Source organism: Triturus cristatus, chromosome 4_2 (genome assembly GCF_964204655.1).
Source record: "Triturus cristatus chromosome 4_2, aTriCri1.1, whole genome shotgun sequence".
Lineage (NCBI taxonomy): Eukaryota > Metazoa > Chordata > Amphibia > Caudata > Salamandridae > Triturus > Triturus cristatus.
Genome location: NC_140586.1, coordinates 160,789,605 through 160,803,144, shown reverse-complemented (window position 1 = coordinate 160,803,144; position 13,540 = coordinate 160,789,605). Strand labels below are relative to the sequence as shown.

General features: G+C 44.8%; 1 protein-coding gene across 8 annotated transcripts in view; it reads right to left on the bottom strand.

Annotated features, from left to right (window-relative positions):
* Nucleotides 1-1,768: 1,768 nt before the first annotated feature.
* The window catches only part of STAT2 (signal transducer and activator of transcription 2), a 574,746-nt gene continuing 562,974 nt past the window's right edge, over nt 1,769-13,540 (bottom strand). For all 8 annotated transcript variants that reach the window (XM_085600900.1, XM_085600903.1, XM_085600898.1 and 5 more), the window contains one exon: nt 1,769-3,668. In XM_085600900.1, the coding sequence (XP_085457026.1) occupies nt 3,580-3,668 (89 nt within the window). In that variant the 3' untranslated portion in view covers nt 1,769-3,579. The remainder of the gene's footprint in view (nt 3,669-13,540) is intronic.

Below are 13,540 nucleotides of genomic sequence, written 5' to 3'. Positions count from 1 at the left end.
ACAAAGGTCTAAAACAAGGCTGTGTCTTAGCCCCCACCCTCTTCAATCTCTTTCTTGCTGACCTCACTAAGGCTATTGATTCAGCAGATAGTCATCCCCCCTTCTTGGCAAACAACCCAATCTACTACTTACAATATGCGGATGATATAGTGTTGTTGAGTAAAACCCCAATCGGCTTACAAAGAGCCATCAACAAACTAACATCATACCTGGAAAAGGAAAGTTTGGAATTAAACAAAGAAAAAACAAAAGTGGTCCGGTTGGTTGATCCGAAGAAATTAAAATATAAATGGATGGCTCAAGGGATAACAGTAAAAGAACAAGTGAACTACAAATACTTGGGCCTAATCATAACAAAAGGAGGTATTCATAATGATCACAAAACAGCTTTAAAAACAAAGGCTCAATCACTTATTTTTGCCCATCGCTCCATAAAAGGTAAAATGGACTGTCCCAACTATAGCCACCAATTAAAAGTTATGGCAGCACAGATAATGCCGACTCTATCTTACGGCTTGGTAACATGGTGTGGGAAGGAAGCTGAACTTTTAAACACCTTAGAGACCAAAATTTATAAAGCGGTCTTTAACCTGCCAAAATCTGCATCAACAGCACAAGTCAGACTTGAATTTGGTCTGCAAAACCAGAAATATCGGAGTATGAGCAGGTTTGTGAAACTTTGCCATAAACTTCGATCTGCTCATTCAGAAACACTGGACTGGCTAAGCTGGGAGGAAATAAAACAAAGCGGGAAATCTGAAAAGCTGAACATTTGGGGCCAACACCTGAAATATTGTGTGGAAATGCTGGAGTTGGAATCAGTATGGAAATCAGGATCTGACAAGGCAACGTTAAGTAAACTAGCAAATGCGGCGGCAAAAAGGAAATCTTTTGCGGAGGATAAAGAGACATTGGCAATACGTCGGCATGGTTGGACAATCATGAACTCTTTTATACCTTCAAAACCATTGCCCTACCTAGCATCCCACTTTAATGTACACCTCAAAAAGATATTTACAGCTTTTCGGATGGGGATACATGTCTCAAAAGATTTATTACCATCTTGGAAACCGCCGCATCAGACGAAAGAATGCCGCCTTTGCGGGTACCACACAGAAACCTTGGTTCACCTTTTCTGTATATGCCCGGCCCTGATAAACCAGAGACGACTTTTATTGAAACCTATTTTTAACGTGCTAAACATTCGTTCTTGCAGACAGGCAGTCATATGTTGGCTCAGTGGCTCCTCCATAATCTTAGCTTGTCGTGGAGTCAAATTCCTTGAAGAAGCAATAAAACTCCTTTCTTAACTACTGGACAATTTAAGTACATTTTCTGAAAGTAAAGAGTATTTTACTCCCAGTATTAACTCTTTTAAAATGATAAATGTTTTACTTATTGTAATTGTAATTTACCATGCAAATTTTGTAATAGTTTTAATTAATTATGCAAATAAAAGTTAATAATAATAATAAAGAGGTCTTTAACTTTAAAAAAAACCACATGTTTTTTCTGGACTCAACCACTAGATACCAATAATGTACTGTATATAAACCTACACTAGGCTCACTCTATTAAAAAGTTGATATATAGCAGATTAACTGCAAAACGTGTGATCCCCAGAGAACTAGTGTGAATAGGATCAGTTTGAGAATTATCAGCACTATCATAGTGGATAATATCAAGGAGATTTATGCATTGGGAGCATGGAAAAGGCCCCAGAGCAAGGCCTTTACTTTTAATCTTCTTTCAAAGATAGTCAACGCAATTTTTACTTATTTGAAAAATTGATTTATTTAACTTTCTAACAATATACAATTTTGGCTAGTGGTTAAATGTGGTTATTGCAGGTATTAAAGGTTCCACAAATGGATGCAATGATTACTCTGAAAGTTTTTGAAAGTACTACAATGCAGGATAAAACGGCACATAGAGAAGAGGCAGGCCTGGTGGCTCAGTGACATTCTCATCATTAAAAGTTGAAGAGTTTCGGCAATATCAAACAGAAGAAGCCCTGGAAAGTTTTTTCGAAAATGTTGGAAAGCTATTTTTTCTTGGCGACATTCCTCTCTTAGCAGGTATGCTATGTTATCAGCATTTGTATAGCACTATTTGTATGGTTCTAAATGCATTTGCTGCCGGGGTATCCTTTCTGTACAATTCAGGAATTCTCTTTGACTGGGCTGGAGGTGGTCTGGTGTCATTTGCTTGGTTATTGAAAATCAGTCTGTTCAACATAATGGTCCATAATGTCTTGTAATGGTTAGTTGGAACAATAGGAATGTGTCAGTTCCTGTGATATTAATTTAATGGCTTTAAAGCCCCAGATAAGGCACTAAAATAAGAAATGATTAATGGTATAATGGGATAAATATTGCATCAGTCATGCCTGCAAACCAACACTGTCACATGAAACTGTCATTAAGAGACTATGATGGTTTATGCAACTTTAAACTGTGAATATTTTTGCATCCAGTATACACACCACAACCAGTGAAATTTATTTTGCTTCCACACATTCTCGTTTTTGGAGAGCAAGTTTTTTTGTTTGTTTCCCACACTGATAATAGACACCCTTTTTGGTTTTTGATTTGCATTCCCATAAAAATAGGGCTATATTATAGACAGTGAGAAAAAACCATGCCCAGGTTCAGAGGGTAGTCAGTCAGAACAGAGCAAAGATGTTTATTTGATACATTTTCAGTTTCGATGGAGGGCATTCAAGGAGACTGGGGCTTCAGGGCTAGATGCGAAGGCTTTCTATAGTTTATGACGTCTTGGACAGTGCTAAAAGCTCAGGTTCTTAAGTGCTGTTTCAAGTACTGAAGTCAAGCCCCTTGAGTACCCCTTTTCCAGGGCCACACCATCTCCCACTCCACACTAAAAAGTAAAAAAGAGACTGCAGTCTCATGTCTGAATCTCATCTATGTTTTTGCTATGTCAGACGGCTGGTAGGCTTCTTCTGTCTCTGGTGGCTGTTAAGCTTGAATCTCCTCTCCACAAGTGAGCGTTTTTCCCTTAGAAGATCTCACTCCTCTGTTATACTGTGTGCTCAGAGCCACTCTCTCGCTGCTCCTCCTCACTCTGAGCAAGTCTGCGGTCAAAAGGAACACATACATTTTCCTGTTTGGTGGTCGGGGTGAGGGTTGGGTCATGCTTCTTGTTGGATCGGTTGAGCTTCTGCAGAGCATGCTTCTACTGGTGTGAGGGGTTCTAGGCTGTGCCAGCTTTTCTTCAAGCATGGCCTCCTGCTAAGGTGAGGCGAGCTGCAGCTCCTACAGGGAGCACTCAAGCTCTGGCCTCTTGTCAAGCATTGCCCTCTCCAACTCGGATAACGGAACACTCCTACTTGAAGCACACGTCTCGACCAGGGTCTGGTTCTGTTTATGCAGTAGTCCTCCAAAAAGCTGCTAGCTTGGCCTGCTGTCATGAGTAGGGAGAACAGTGTATTAAAAACAGAGGTGGTGGAGGGGTTTTCTTATAGTAAATAGGGAAAGCAGGTTGTGTTTGAAGAGCCCATAATCTTGATCGTTTTCAGGACACAATCCAAAGCAGTGCATGATGGCAGAGGTCCCTGGGTCAATAGCCTTCCTCTTCACCATCACTGCCAACGATTGGCATCATGGGATCATCGGGACCCGTCAGCACGAGTGCAGAGAAGTCGAGCTCTGAAACAAAGAGAGCAAACGTGAAAAGAAGAAGTAAAAGGCCCAACACAAAGTGCACACTTGATCTCCACATCCTTTCCACTCAACACAATAATGGTGCTCGCTTGTATCCAAGTCTGATAAGCTATCCAACCCTCCCATTACATTCCTTGTGACCTAAGCTTACAAAAGTGGTGAACCCTCACATTGGTGGCTTTTGAGCAAGCCAACCACTATTAACTCCCCCTAATGTCCAATACCAAAGGGAAGTGCCACTAGTATGCGCTCTGCCTTGTCAGCTGCTGAGAGGCTTCCAGCTCTAACTTGCGCTGCAGCTTTCAGTCGAAGCCATACATTGACAGGAAAGTGGATGCAAGAGCTGCATTTGCATTTTTTAGCTGGACCCAGCTTGGCTCATCAATTTGGGTTGAAGCAGAGATTGGGGATGTCTACCTTCAGGCATTCTGAACACTGTCCACGCAAGACTAACCCAGGAGGTAGTTTTTAATAAAGAACATAGATAATGGGGAATCACACTGGGCCCGTCACTATACTCCACAGGTAGACCAAAATGTCCTCATTTTGAGAGTCAGTTCCCTTTTGGACAGAATCATTTACACTGCTGAAGTGCGGTAGTGGAGTCTGTTTATGACAGAAAGCCTATGGCGGAGCAACAGATAATACACTCTAGTGCAAGGTGCACAACTGTCAAGGAGAATCAGCAGCTGCATCTCCCACCAGTAAGGCTTGTGCCCAGAAATGAACCCAGATCGGAGCATACCAAGAAGCTTGTGCCAGTCAAGATGTTTGTTGTTGGCAAGTTGAAATTTCAGCAACACTTTTATGGTGCCTTACTTTCAAGGATCACACCCCCCCCCCTGCGTTCCCCCGTTAGCACAAACACATGTATTGGTAAGAAGGAAGGAGGAAAACAGCAGCATGGGGCTTAAGTTGCCATAGGAGGGCTGATCAATGGTAAAGGATGTGGATTTCAATTTTTCGCAAGCTGATGAAAATATGCTGATCAGTGAGGTAAAAAACGTCCCTGCTGGCTAATAAGGCAGTATACTACCAGTGTCAACAGGGGCAATGCATTTAGATTGGCTCCAGGCTTAGCCTGAGAAGATTCCGTTTTTTTTGCTATATTGCCATGAAACTGCAATGGAATCATAGTCTTGCAGGTTGGGAACACAATTGAGTTAAAGTGGGTGAAGTTCCCAGTACAAAAACATCTCCTGAGCTTTGATGTGTGTGAAGATGGTTTGTACCTATGCACTTTTCATACCACTTAGCTTGCAGCTTCTGGCCTTTGACCTCAGTGGAATATAAGCTCCATTTGTGTTAAGTGATATCTTTTTAGGCTTTTGGGCCGCAGAGTTCACAGTCATACGATATACTGAGCATTTGCTATCTTAAAGATTCATTTAAGACATGACAAAAATTGTATTTTTGATTGTCGGCTTGAATTAGTCGGAATCTTTCTGACAGAAGCATTTTAAGAGCCCTGGTCACCCTTTCTCTACTCAATCACTACATCAAGTTCCCTTACATTTAATGCAGTGGGCACTGCCCCAGACCCCATTTTTAGGTCTCGGCTAGTGAAGGCTGCGCTTGCGCAGTCTCACTCGCAAGATTTAATGTTTTTCAGAAGTGGGGCTTGAACCCGCCCCTCTTCTCCCCTCGTCTCCATTGGCTGGCCTCTTAAATGCTGGTCAGCCATTGGAGAAGAGCCTTGTCTCGCCAAACAAGCCCCGTCTTTTTCGGATTCGGGGGCGTGTTTTTTCGCTTCTTTCTCTTTTTGAAGCCCGTCCCTTTTACACTGGTGGGCGTGTTTGTATTTTTTTTTCTCTTCATGGACGTTCTCGGGTTTATTTGTGTCTGTTGCTGGGATGTGCAGAGCGATTTCCGAAGCTCTAAGGTAAGCGATCTTTGTTTATGTGCACTTGTTGTTTTTGCCATCTTGTTTCTGTTTTTTTTACAGGTCTTCCCCGGCTTGTTTTCTGTTTTTTTTACAGGGCTTCCCCGGCCCGTGCCGTCCCCGTGCAGCGTCGTGCATGGAGTGCTTTGCCCGGTATGTAGGATGCTGTTTGCGGGTCTTAGGTAAGCCATCTTGTCTATGTTTCTCATCTAACGCTTTTTTCTGCTTTTTTTACAGGGCTTCCCCGGCCCGTGCCGTCCCCGTGCAGCGTCGTGTATGGAGTGCTTTGCCCGGTATGTATGATGCTGTTTGCAGGTCTTAGGTAAGCCATCTTGTCTATGTTTCTCATCTAACACTTTTTTTCTGTTTTTTTTACAGGGCTTCCCCGGCCCGTGCCGTCCCCGTGCAGCGTCGTGAATGGAGTGCTTTGCCTGGTATGTATGATGCTGTTTGCGGGTCTTTGGTAAGGCATCTTGTCTATGTTTCTCATCTAACGCTTTTTAGGTCTCGTCTAGCGAAGGCTGCGCTTGCGTAGTCTTGCTCGCGAGATTTAATGTTTTTCAGAAGTGGGGCTTGAACCCGCCCCTCTTCTCCATTGGCTGGCCTCTTAAATGCTGGTCAGCCATTGGAGAAGAGCTTTGTCTCTCCAAACAAGCCCCGTCTTTTTCGGATTCGGGTCGTGTTTTTCGCTTCTTTCTCATTTTTTACTCCCTGCCCCATTTACGCGTGGTGCGCGTGTTTTTTTTTACCGTCGGAAGGTTCGGCCATTTTGTGCGCGGTCGGAACGGAGTGGGACGTGGGGTCGTCTCTTCCTTGCTCCAAGGCTGATCTCGGCGTTTCCTGGCGCTCGAGGACACGTGGCAGATTAGTAACCGGACTCGGTCTTAACCTTCTTACTTAGAGAAGAAAAATACAGTGTCCGCTTCTGCTCTTCCGCTTCAGCTGCCCCCCCACTCTTTCTCCTCCTGCTCACCCCTCTCCAGCAGTGTTTTGTACAGCGCCTTTGACGCACACAGGGCCGGCTTTAGTGCCTGTGGCGCCCTGTGCTGCAATGCTTCAGCGGCCCCCCTCCCTCTCTTTCTGTATAGCAGTTCTTCTCTTACTGAAAACCTTGACTTCAAGATGGGGTTCTCACTCTCTTTCCTCTACTTTCTTTTATTTGCTCCCCTGTGAAATGGATCCAAAAAAGAAAATCATTTTTGCTGGAAATGTCGTATTGGGTGGCGTAAGGCTGGGTGGCGCCCTATGAAGCCTGCTAACGTGATCCGCGGTTCGCTGGTAAGGGACATTGTTCCATCGGTAAACATAGGTAGGTTTTACGTATGCGCAGAGCGCAAGCGATTGTGGCTCCAGGTTCTTCCGAATACGTCCTTCTCGACGCCGAGCACGGGCGGAGATACTGTCATGACGTTGGGTCATGCCGCGTGGCTCGCGCCAGTCCAAGTTCACCTCCTGCTCCAGTCCAATCCACAGTAGAGTCCCGGGTCTCCGAGGGGCGGAGGCTGCTCATTGTCAGCAACCGGCTGGGGCAGCAGTGGATACCGCACCAGCAGGCAGGTGAGTGCGGGGCTTCTGTCACGAAGGAGCCTGATGGGTGCCGGTGTGTCCAGGGTGCACTTGTGTCCTCCGTGGGCTCCCCACGGAGGGTCCTGCAGAGGTAGCCTGAAACCCTGGATACCTCTCGGCTCACCCCCAGCCTAGTGCTTATCCACGACCCTGCCCTTTCAGTGACTCCAGAGAGGGACTTCACCCAGCTGGCCTTTCTTATCAAGTGACTCTCAGAGATGGGCCATGAACTATACCTGCCTGGCCCTCCCAAGTAAGTGACTCTCACGCCTCCTTATCAAGTGACTCCCAGAGACGTACTTCACCTAGCGGGGCCTCCCAAGTAAGTGACTCGCACAGAGGGGCTTCACCTACCTGGGCTTTTGTTTTCTTGTCTTTGTTTTCCCTGGGCTTGCAACTAGTGCACCAATCCTGGAGGTACTGCAAAGTGTGGATTGGAAAACAAAATGTGTACTGCGGCTCTGCGTCCAGGGATGTGGTATTTTTACCATACTGCTAACGTTTTGTAAGGATATCAGCAATGGACATTGAAATGGGACCATTCAAGGCCCCTTTCAGGCAAAAGCACTCACTGATTTCTGAATAGTGAGCGTAAAAGCGTTAAGGTAACAATGTTGTTCCTGCTTGAATTTCACATGGTTTGCTAAATTTTGCATTCCCCTATGAGTGTTTGCTTTTTCCAGGATGATGTTACTTTTTTCTGTAGGCCGCATATTGCTCTTGTCTATTGCGTCATTTAAATTGAGCCTCATCCAGGTGTTTATAGCCGGCAGCAATTGGGTTGTAGTTGAAGGCAGTGTGAGTTTTTCTCAGTGGGACAGTATGGTGTTCAGTGGGGGAGACGATGTGGCACTACGGCCAGAGCTGCTGAATTTGGAACTGGGGAAGCAGGTTCAGCCTTAATAACCAGTCCACCAGACGACTCTCCTGAGAGAGCACAATCCCATGCTAGACCTTAGAAGGCTGCGCAAGACCTTAGAAGCGCTGGTGTCTTAGCACCAGCAGGTGGACCCTAGCACTGGCACGTCTGGGTTAACCTTCAAGGTTTGTCCACCACAATCCATACTGAAGTTCACCTCCAGTCTTGCTAGCAGGCCTATAAAGCAGCACAGCCAAGAACAACAATGTCACTGAGGTCACAGGACCCTTGAGCAGGGCCAGCTCTAGGGCAGTGTGACCGGGTGCTGACTTTGGGTGGAGACATTATGTTTGCAAGTAAATTAATGTTTTAAAAGCGCTTGCTGCCTCCTTCCTGGCCTCCAGCAATTTTCGGCAAAAATAAAAATTTCATGATGACTCTTGTGTTTAATGTTCTTCCTAGAGAGAGATCGGAGTTTTGTCTAGTGGAAGTTTTGACTCCTGGAAAGGTAGCACATAGGGTTAATGTGCCTGCAGCAAAGAACATGTACCATGCAGATCACAAAGTGCACATAATGTAAATAGGTCAGTGAGATACTGCGTGTGTGTAGATGGCTCTATCTGTGTGTGTGTTGGTGTGTGTGTGTTGGTGTGTGTGTGTTGGTGTGTGTGTGTGTGTGTGTTGGTGTGTGTGTGTGTGTGTGTGTGTGTGTGTCTCTCTCTCTCTCTCTATGTGTGGGTGCAAATGATATAGGTCCAGCATTTGAGAGTGATTAAGCTATTGACATTGTAAATAACAATGCCGTTTCTTTAAATGTTTTTAAAAACAAAAACATAAACAAAAATAATGTCATGAGCAATGCCAATAGCTCAAACTTTAACAATGCCGAGACCATTGCATTGTAAATGCTTGTTAATTGTCTGCCCCAGTTTCTGTCCACTGAATTGTTCCATTCCTTCATCCACTGCTGCTGCCTTTACCTGGTTGCTCTTTAAGCAGTCTCTATCCATTCATCTCGGTTTCATTTTCTGTGACACCGTTGTTTGCATTGAAATTAAATGAACAGGGAGTAGGTAGCCGTAGTAATTTGCCAATCTTTGCCCTGTCCTTCTTCCACTTATTATTCAGTTACTTATTCCTTATCGCTATCTGTAAGCAAGTACAACCATCAACTCTAGTTTTTCTTTTCCTGCGTTCATTGAAGTTTTTCCCTTATGCAAATATTACGGGGAAACCACAAAGACAGACTATAGTAACCTGCTTTTCTATTATCCCAAAACTTTGTTTTAGCTTCTTATATATTTCTTTTAATAAATTCAAGTTTCCATTTCGAATAGTTTAGGTTTTCTTTTTCTTTTTTCGCGCTCTAGATTTTCTTTGGGATCCCTGTAATTTTGTCAATAAGAATTACTGCCAATTATAAATTGACTATTTTTAATCCTAACATTTAATCATGGCAAGCATTTGTCAAGGTGAGCATTTGTTACATTGTGTTTGCCTGGTAAGTATTCTTCAATTATGTAAATCATGAAGCGAAATTACACCCCAAACTGAAGCCTTTTAAATGGTACTGAGGAAAAAAAGGTGATGGGAGGAATGTTATACATAATCTCAGACACTGGTTGTCTGGGCTGCATTCCTATACATCATTTTATTGTTCATTGTGCCATGTCACACAGGAACCAGCCATATGCAAATTAGTCTTCTACCTGCTCTAATAGGAACAGTCCATCACCAACTGCTAAGCCTGCTCTCCTCTAAATAGAGAAAGAAGCAACCAGACTTGTTTTGGCCTGTTTAGACCCTAATCAGAGAGGCACTGCTTCATCTATATGGCACAGTGAGCACAGGGCTGTAGGAAAGTGCCCCTTTTTGACATGGTCACCCCCACTTTATGCCTGGTATCTGATGCTATTTTGACAGAAGTGTGCTGGGTTCCTGCTATCTAGGTGCCCAGTGCCAGATCCATTTCTCCAAAACTGTACAATTGTTCCCCCAATTGGCAATACCTATAGCACCCTCTGTAAGTCCCTAGTAAATGGTAGCCCTGGTACCTAGGACATGGGGTACTAAAGAGGGTCCCTTAGGGCTGCAGCACGTATTGTGCCACCCTAATAGACCCCCCAGCACACTCATGCAAACTGCCATTGCAGGCTGCGTGACATCGTGTAGAGAAAAGTGAAGACACAACGAAGCACACCTCCTGTGTGCCATGCCTGCAGACAATGCATGCAGTATAGGTAAGTCACCCCTACAGCTGGCCTTACAGGGTGGACTATAATACATGTGTGAACACATATGCATGAGCAGATATGACCCTGTGATGTCTAAGTCGATTCTTAGATATGCCAAGTGAACAGGGAAGCCATTCTAAGTACATGTGCTGGACACTGGTAATTACGAGTTCCCCAGCTTCATGATGGCCTCACTGAAACCCAAAATGTTTGGTATCAAACACTGCATATTAATAATCCCACACTGATTCCACTGATGGATTTATTAATATATGCACCCAGAGGGCACCTTAGAGGTGCCCCCTGAAAACCTACTGACTACCAGTGTACTGGCTGACTCATGCAGACCATCCTGCCACCACATACAGGTATCTGATCCCCTGCAGAGCCCACACTCTGAGGGCAGAAACAATGCCTGCTTGAGCCGTAGGTGTTGTCATCTCCTCAAAGCAGGATGGCTATGTAATCAGAATATTAAGGCAGGAGTCTTCAAAGACCTCTGCTGCCTTTGATATGCGACCCTGGGGTCCCCCAGACTTCCTACCCTGCAGCCATTTGGCAATAGGACAGGTGAAAAAATTAACTAGTCAGAAGGCGTGTTCCCTATCAGGCTAGTTAAACCCCTAAAGTGAGCCGCCTGATGTTAACATGAAAAGGAGAATTCCACCATCTTGATTCTTGGTGAAATTCGGCTCACTGGGTCAGGGTTGTGACCACTTCCCACAGGAAGAAAACAAGTTACTTACCTGTAACTTTAGTTCTCCAGTATTTCATAGATTCACATGCTTGAATCATTCCCCGTTGTTGAGATGGGAGTCCACGGTATATAAAAATAGCAATGCAAAGCCATTACAAACTAGAAACCAGGCCTAGGCCCATTCCAGATTTGTAACATATCCACCTCTTTTTGTAAAAGAGACCAAATAAAATCCACAACCAATCAGATTAGCCTCACCCCTTAGAACCTTCCTGAGAGAACTTCAGACCTTCAGATTTTCATAGCATAGTGCCATAGGGTAACCAAGAACATGCAGAAGGGCAGAAGGTCAAGCTTTCCCAGGGGAGGAGGGTGGGTCGCATGTGAATCTATGAAAGTTTCCAATACTGGAGAACTAAAGCTACAGGTAAGTAAACTTGTTTTCTTACTCCAGTATTGGAACTTTCATAGATTCACATGCTTGAATCAGAGTAGCTAGAAGTAATGAGCACATTTTTTTTCGTTATTATATTGAACAACCATAAACAATGCACAGAAGAATAGAGAAATATAAAATTTTCTCAATTTAAACTTCATAAAATATCCGACTAAATAAAGTGTAACCCAACAGACAAAACTTAAAGAAGTAGAGAAACAACAAGAAGCATCATCAAAGCTTACAATCCCACAGACTATAATCAGAAACGGTACATTAATCAAACAATGTGCGCAAAAGTCAATAAAAAGGAAGGAGGGATGAGAGGGAAAGCTCACCAATACTGAAACAGGTTCCTCAGGACTGCTTGTCCCACTGCAGTGTCACTCTGCGTCGAAGAATCCAAGTAGTAATGTCTGGTAAAGGTATGGATACTCTTACAGGTGGCTGCTCTGCAGATGTCCCGGATAGGTACCCCAGCAAATAGGGCTGTAGAGGAAGAGACTGCCCTCGTGGAGTGAGCACAGACTTTACTCTGCATGGGTTTCCCAGCTAATTAATGACAATACTGGATAGAGCTGGCAATCCAATGTGTAATTCCTTGTTTAGAAAGGGAAAACCCTTCCGAGGAGCACTGTAAGCTAGAAAGAGTCGAGGTAACTTCCTAAAGTGTTTAGCCCTTTGGAGATAGAATTTTCAGCAACGCAGAATGTCTAATGAATGAAGTTAACTCTCTGTTGTAGTTGCAGGTTTAGGGAAAAGAGTCTTAAGAGCCACAGGTTTGTTTAAGTGAAAATCCGAGGGCACCTTGGGGATGAACTTTGGGTTAGTGCGGAGCACTACCATGTCATTTTTTAACTGCGGAAAAGGCTCCTGGATAGTGAGTGCTTGTAATTCACTAACCCTTCTAGCCGAAGTAAGAGCCAGCAGAAGAGCCACCTTCCACGACAGGAATTCCAAGTCCGCCCTATGGACTGGCTTGAAGGGATGCTTCATGAGCTGAGCCAAGACCACGTTAAGGTGCCACAGTGGTGGTGGAGGCTTAATCAGAGGGAAGACTCGAAAAATCCCCTTCATAAACTGTTAAATTATTCTTACTGACCAAAGAGAAGGGCCCCAAGTTGTTCTCCTGTAGCGAGAGATGGCCACGAGGTGAACATTAATGGACGCACGAGCCAGGCCTGCTATTGCCAAAGACAGAATGTAAGGCAGGATTTCATGAGCCGAAGAAGAGAACGGATGCACTCCCGATTCTTGGCACCAGGGACAAAATCTTTTCCACTTCATGCGGTGTGTCTTGTTTGTACTCTGAGCACGAGCTTGGGAAAGGATTTCTCTACATTCTGCAGCCAGCTTTAGGCTGAGAAACTCTCTGTGCTCAGGAGCCATGCTGATAATTGCAGGGATTTGGGATCCAGATGCAGTATCAGGGCCTGGGACATCATCAGTAATGACGGAATAGGATCCAAAGGAGTAAGATGCTGAACTGACGGAAAGGAGAAGCTCCATGTACCAGAACTGGCGAGGCCAGGAGGGCGCTATAAGAATCATTGTGCAGGGTTGCGTCTTCAATTTCCTGAGAAGCCTCGGGAGAAGAGGAATGGGGGGCGAAAGCGTAGACAAAGGCGCCTGACCATGCCATTGAAAACGCACTCGCCCAGGATCCCGGATGGTGATGCCAGCTTGCGAAGTACCGGCATTTCTTGTTGTCCGGTGTCACAAACAGATCTATGGACTGTTTGCCCACAGTCTAAAGACGTCTTCCAGTGTCCTCTGGTCCAGCTCCCACTCGTGGCAGACTGAGTTCAACCTGCTTAGCGTATCTGCCCTTTCATTGAGATTCCCTGGAAGATTCTCCGCTTTCAGAGATACCCCATGAAGGATCGCCCATACCCAGATACACTGAGCTTCCACAGACAACAGACGGGATCTCCTGCCGCCCTGTTTGTTGACATAATGCATGGCCGTGGTATTGTCTGTTCCTATCAGAACCAATGAATTTTTTATTCTCTGGAGAAACGCCTGCAGGGCTAGGTGAATTGCTCTGAGTTCTAGCAGATTGATGTGTAAAAGGCGATGATGCTGTTGCTATCGACCACTTATCTGGAGGTTCTGTGAGACCGCTCCCCAACCCTCCAGGGATGCATCTGTTGTGATTATCTGAGGAACCGGGGTAACCAAGA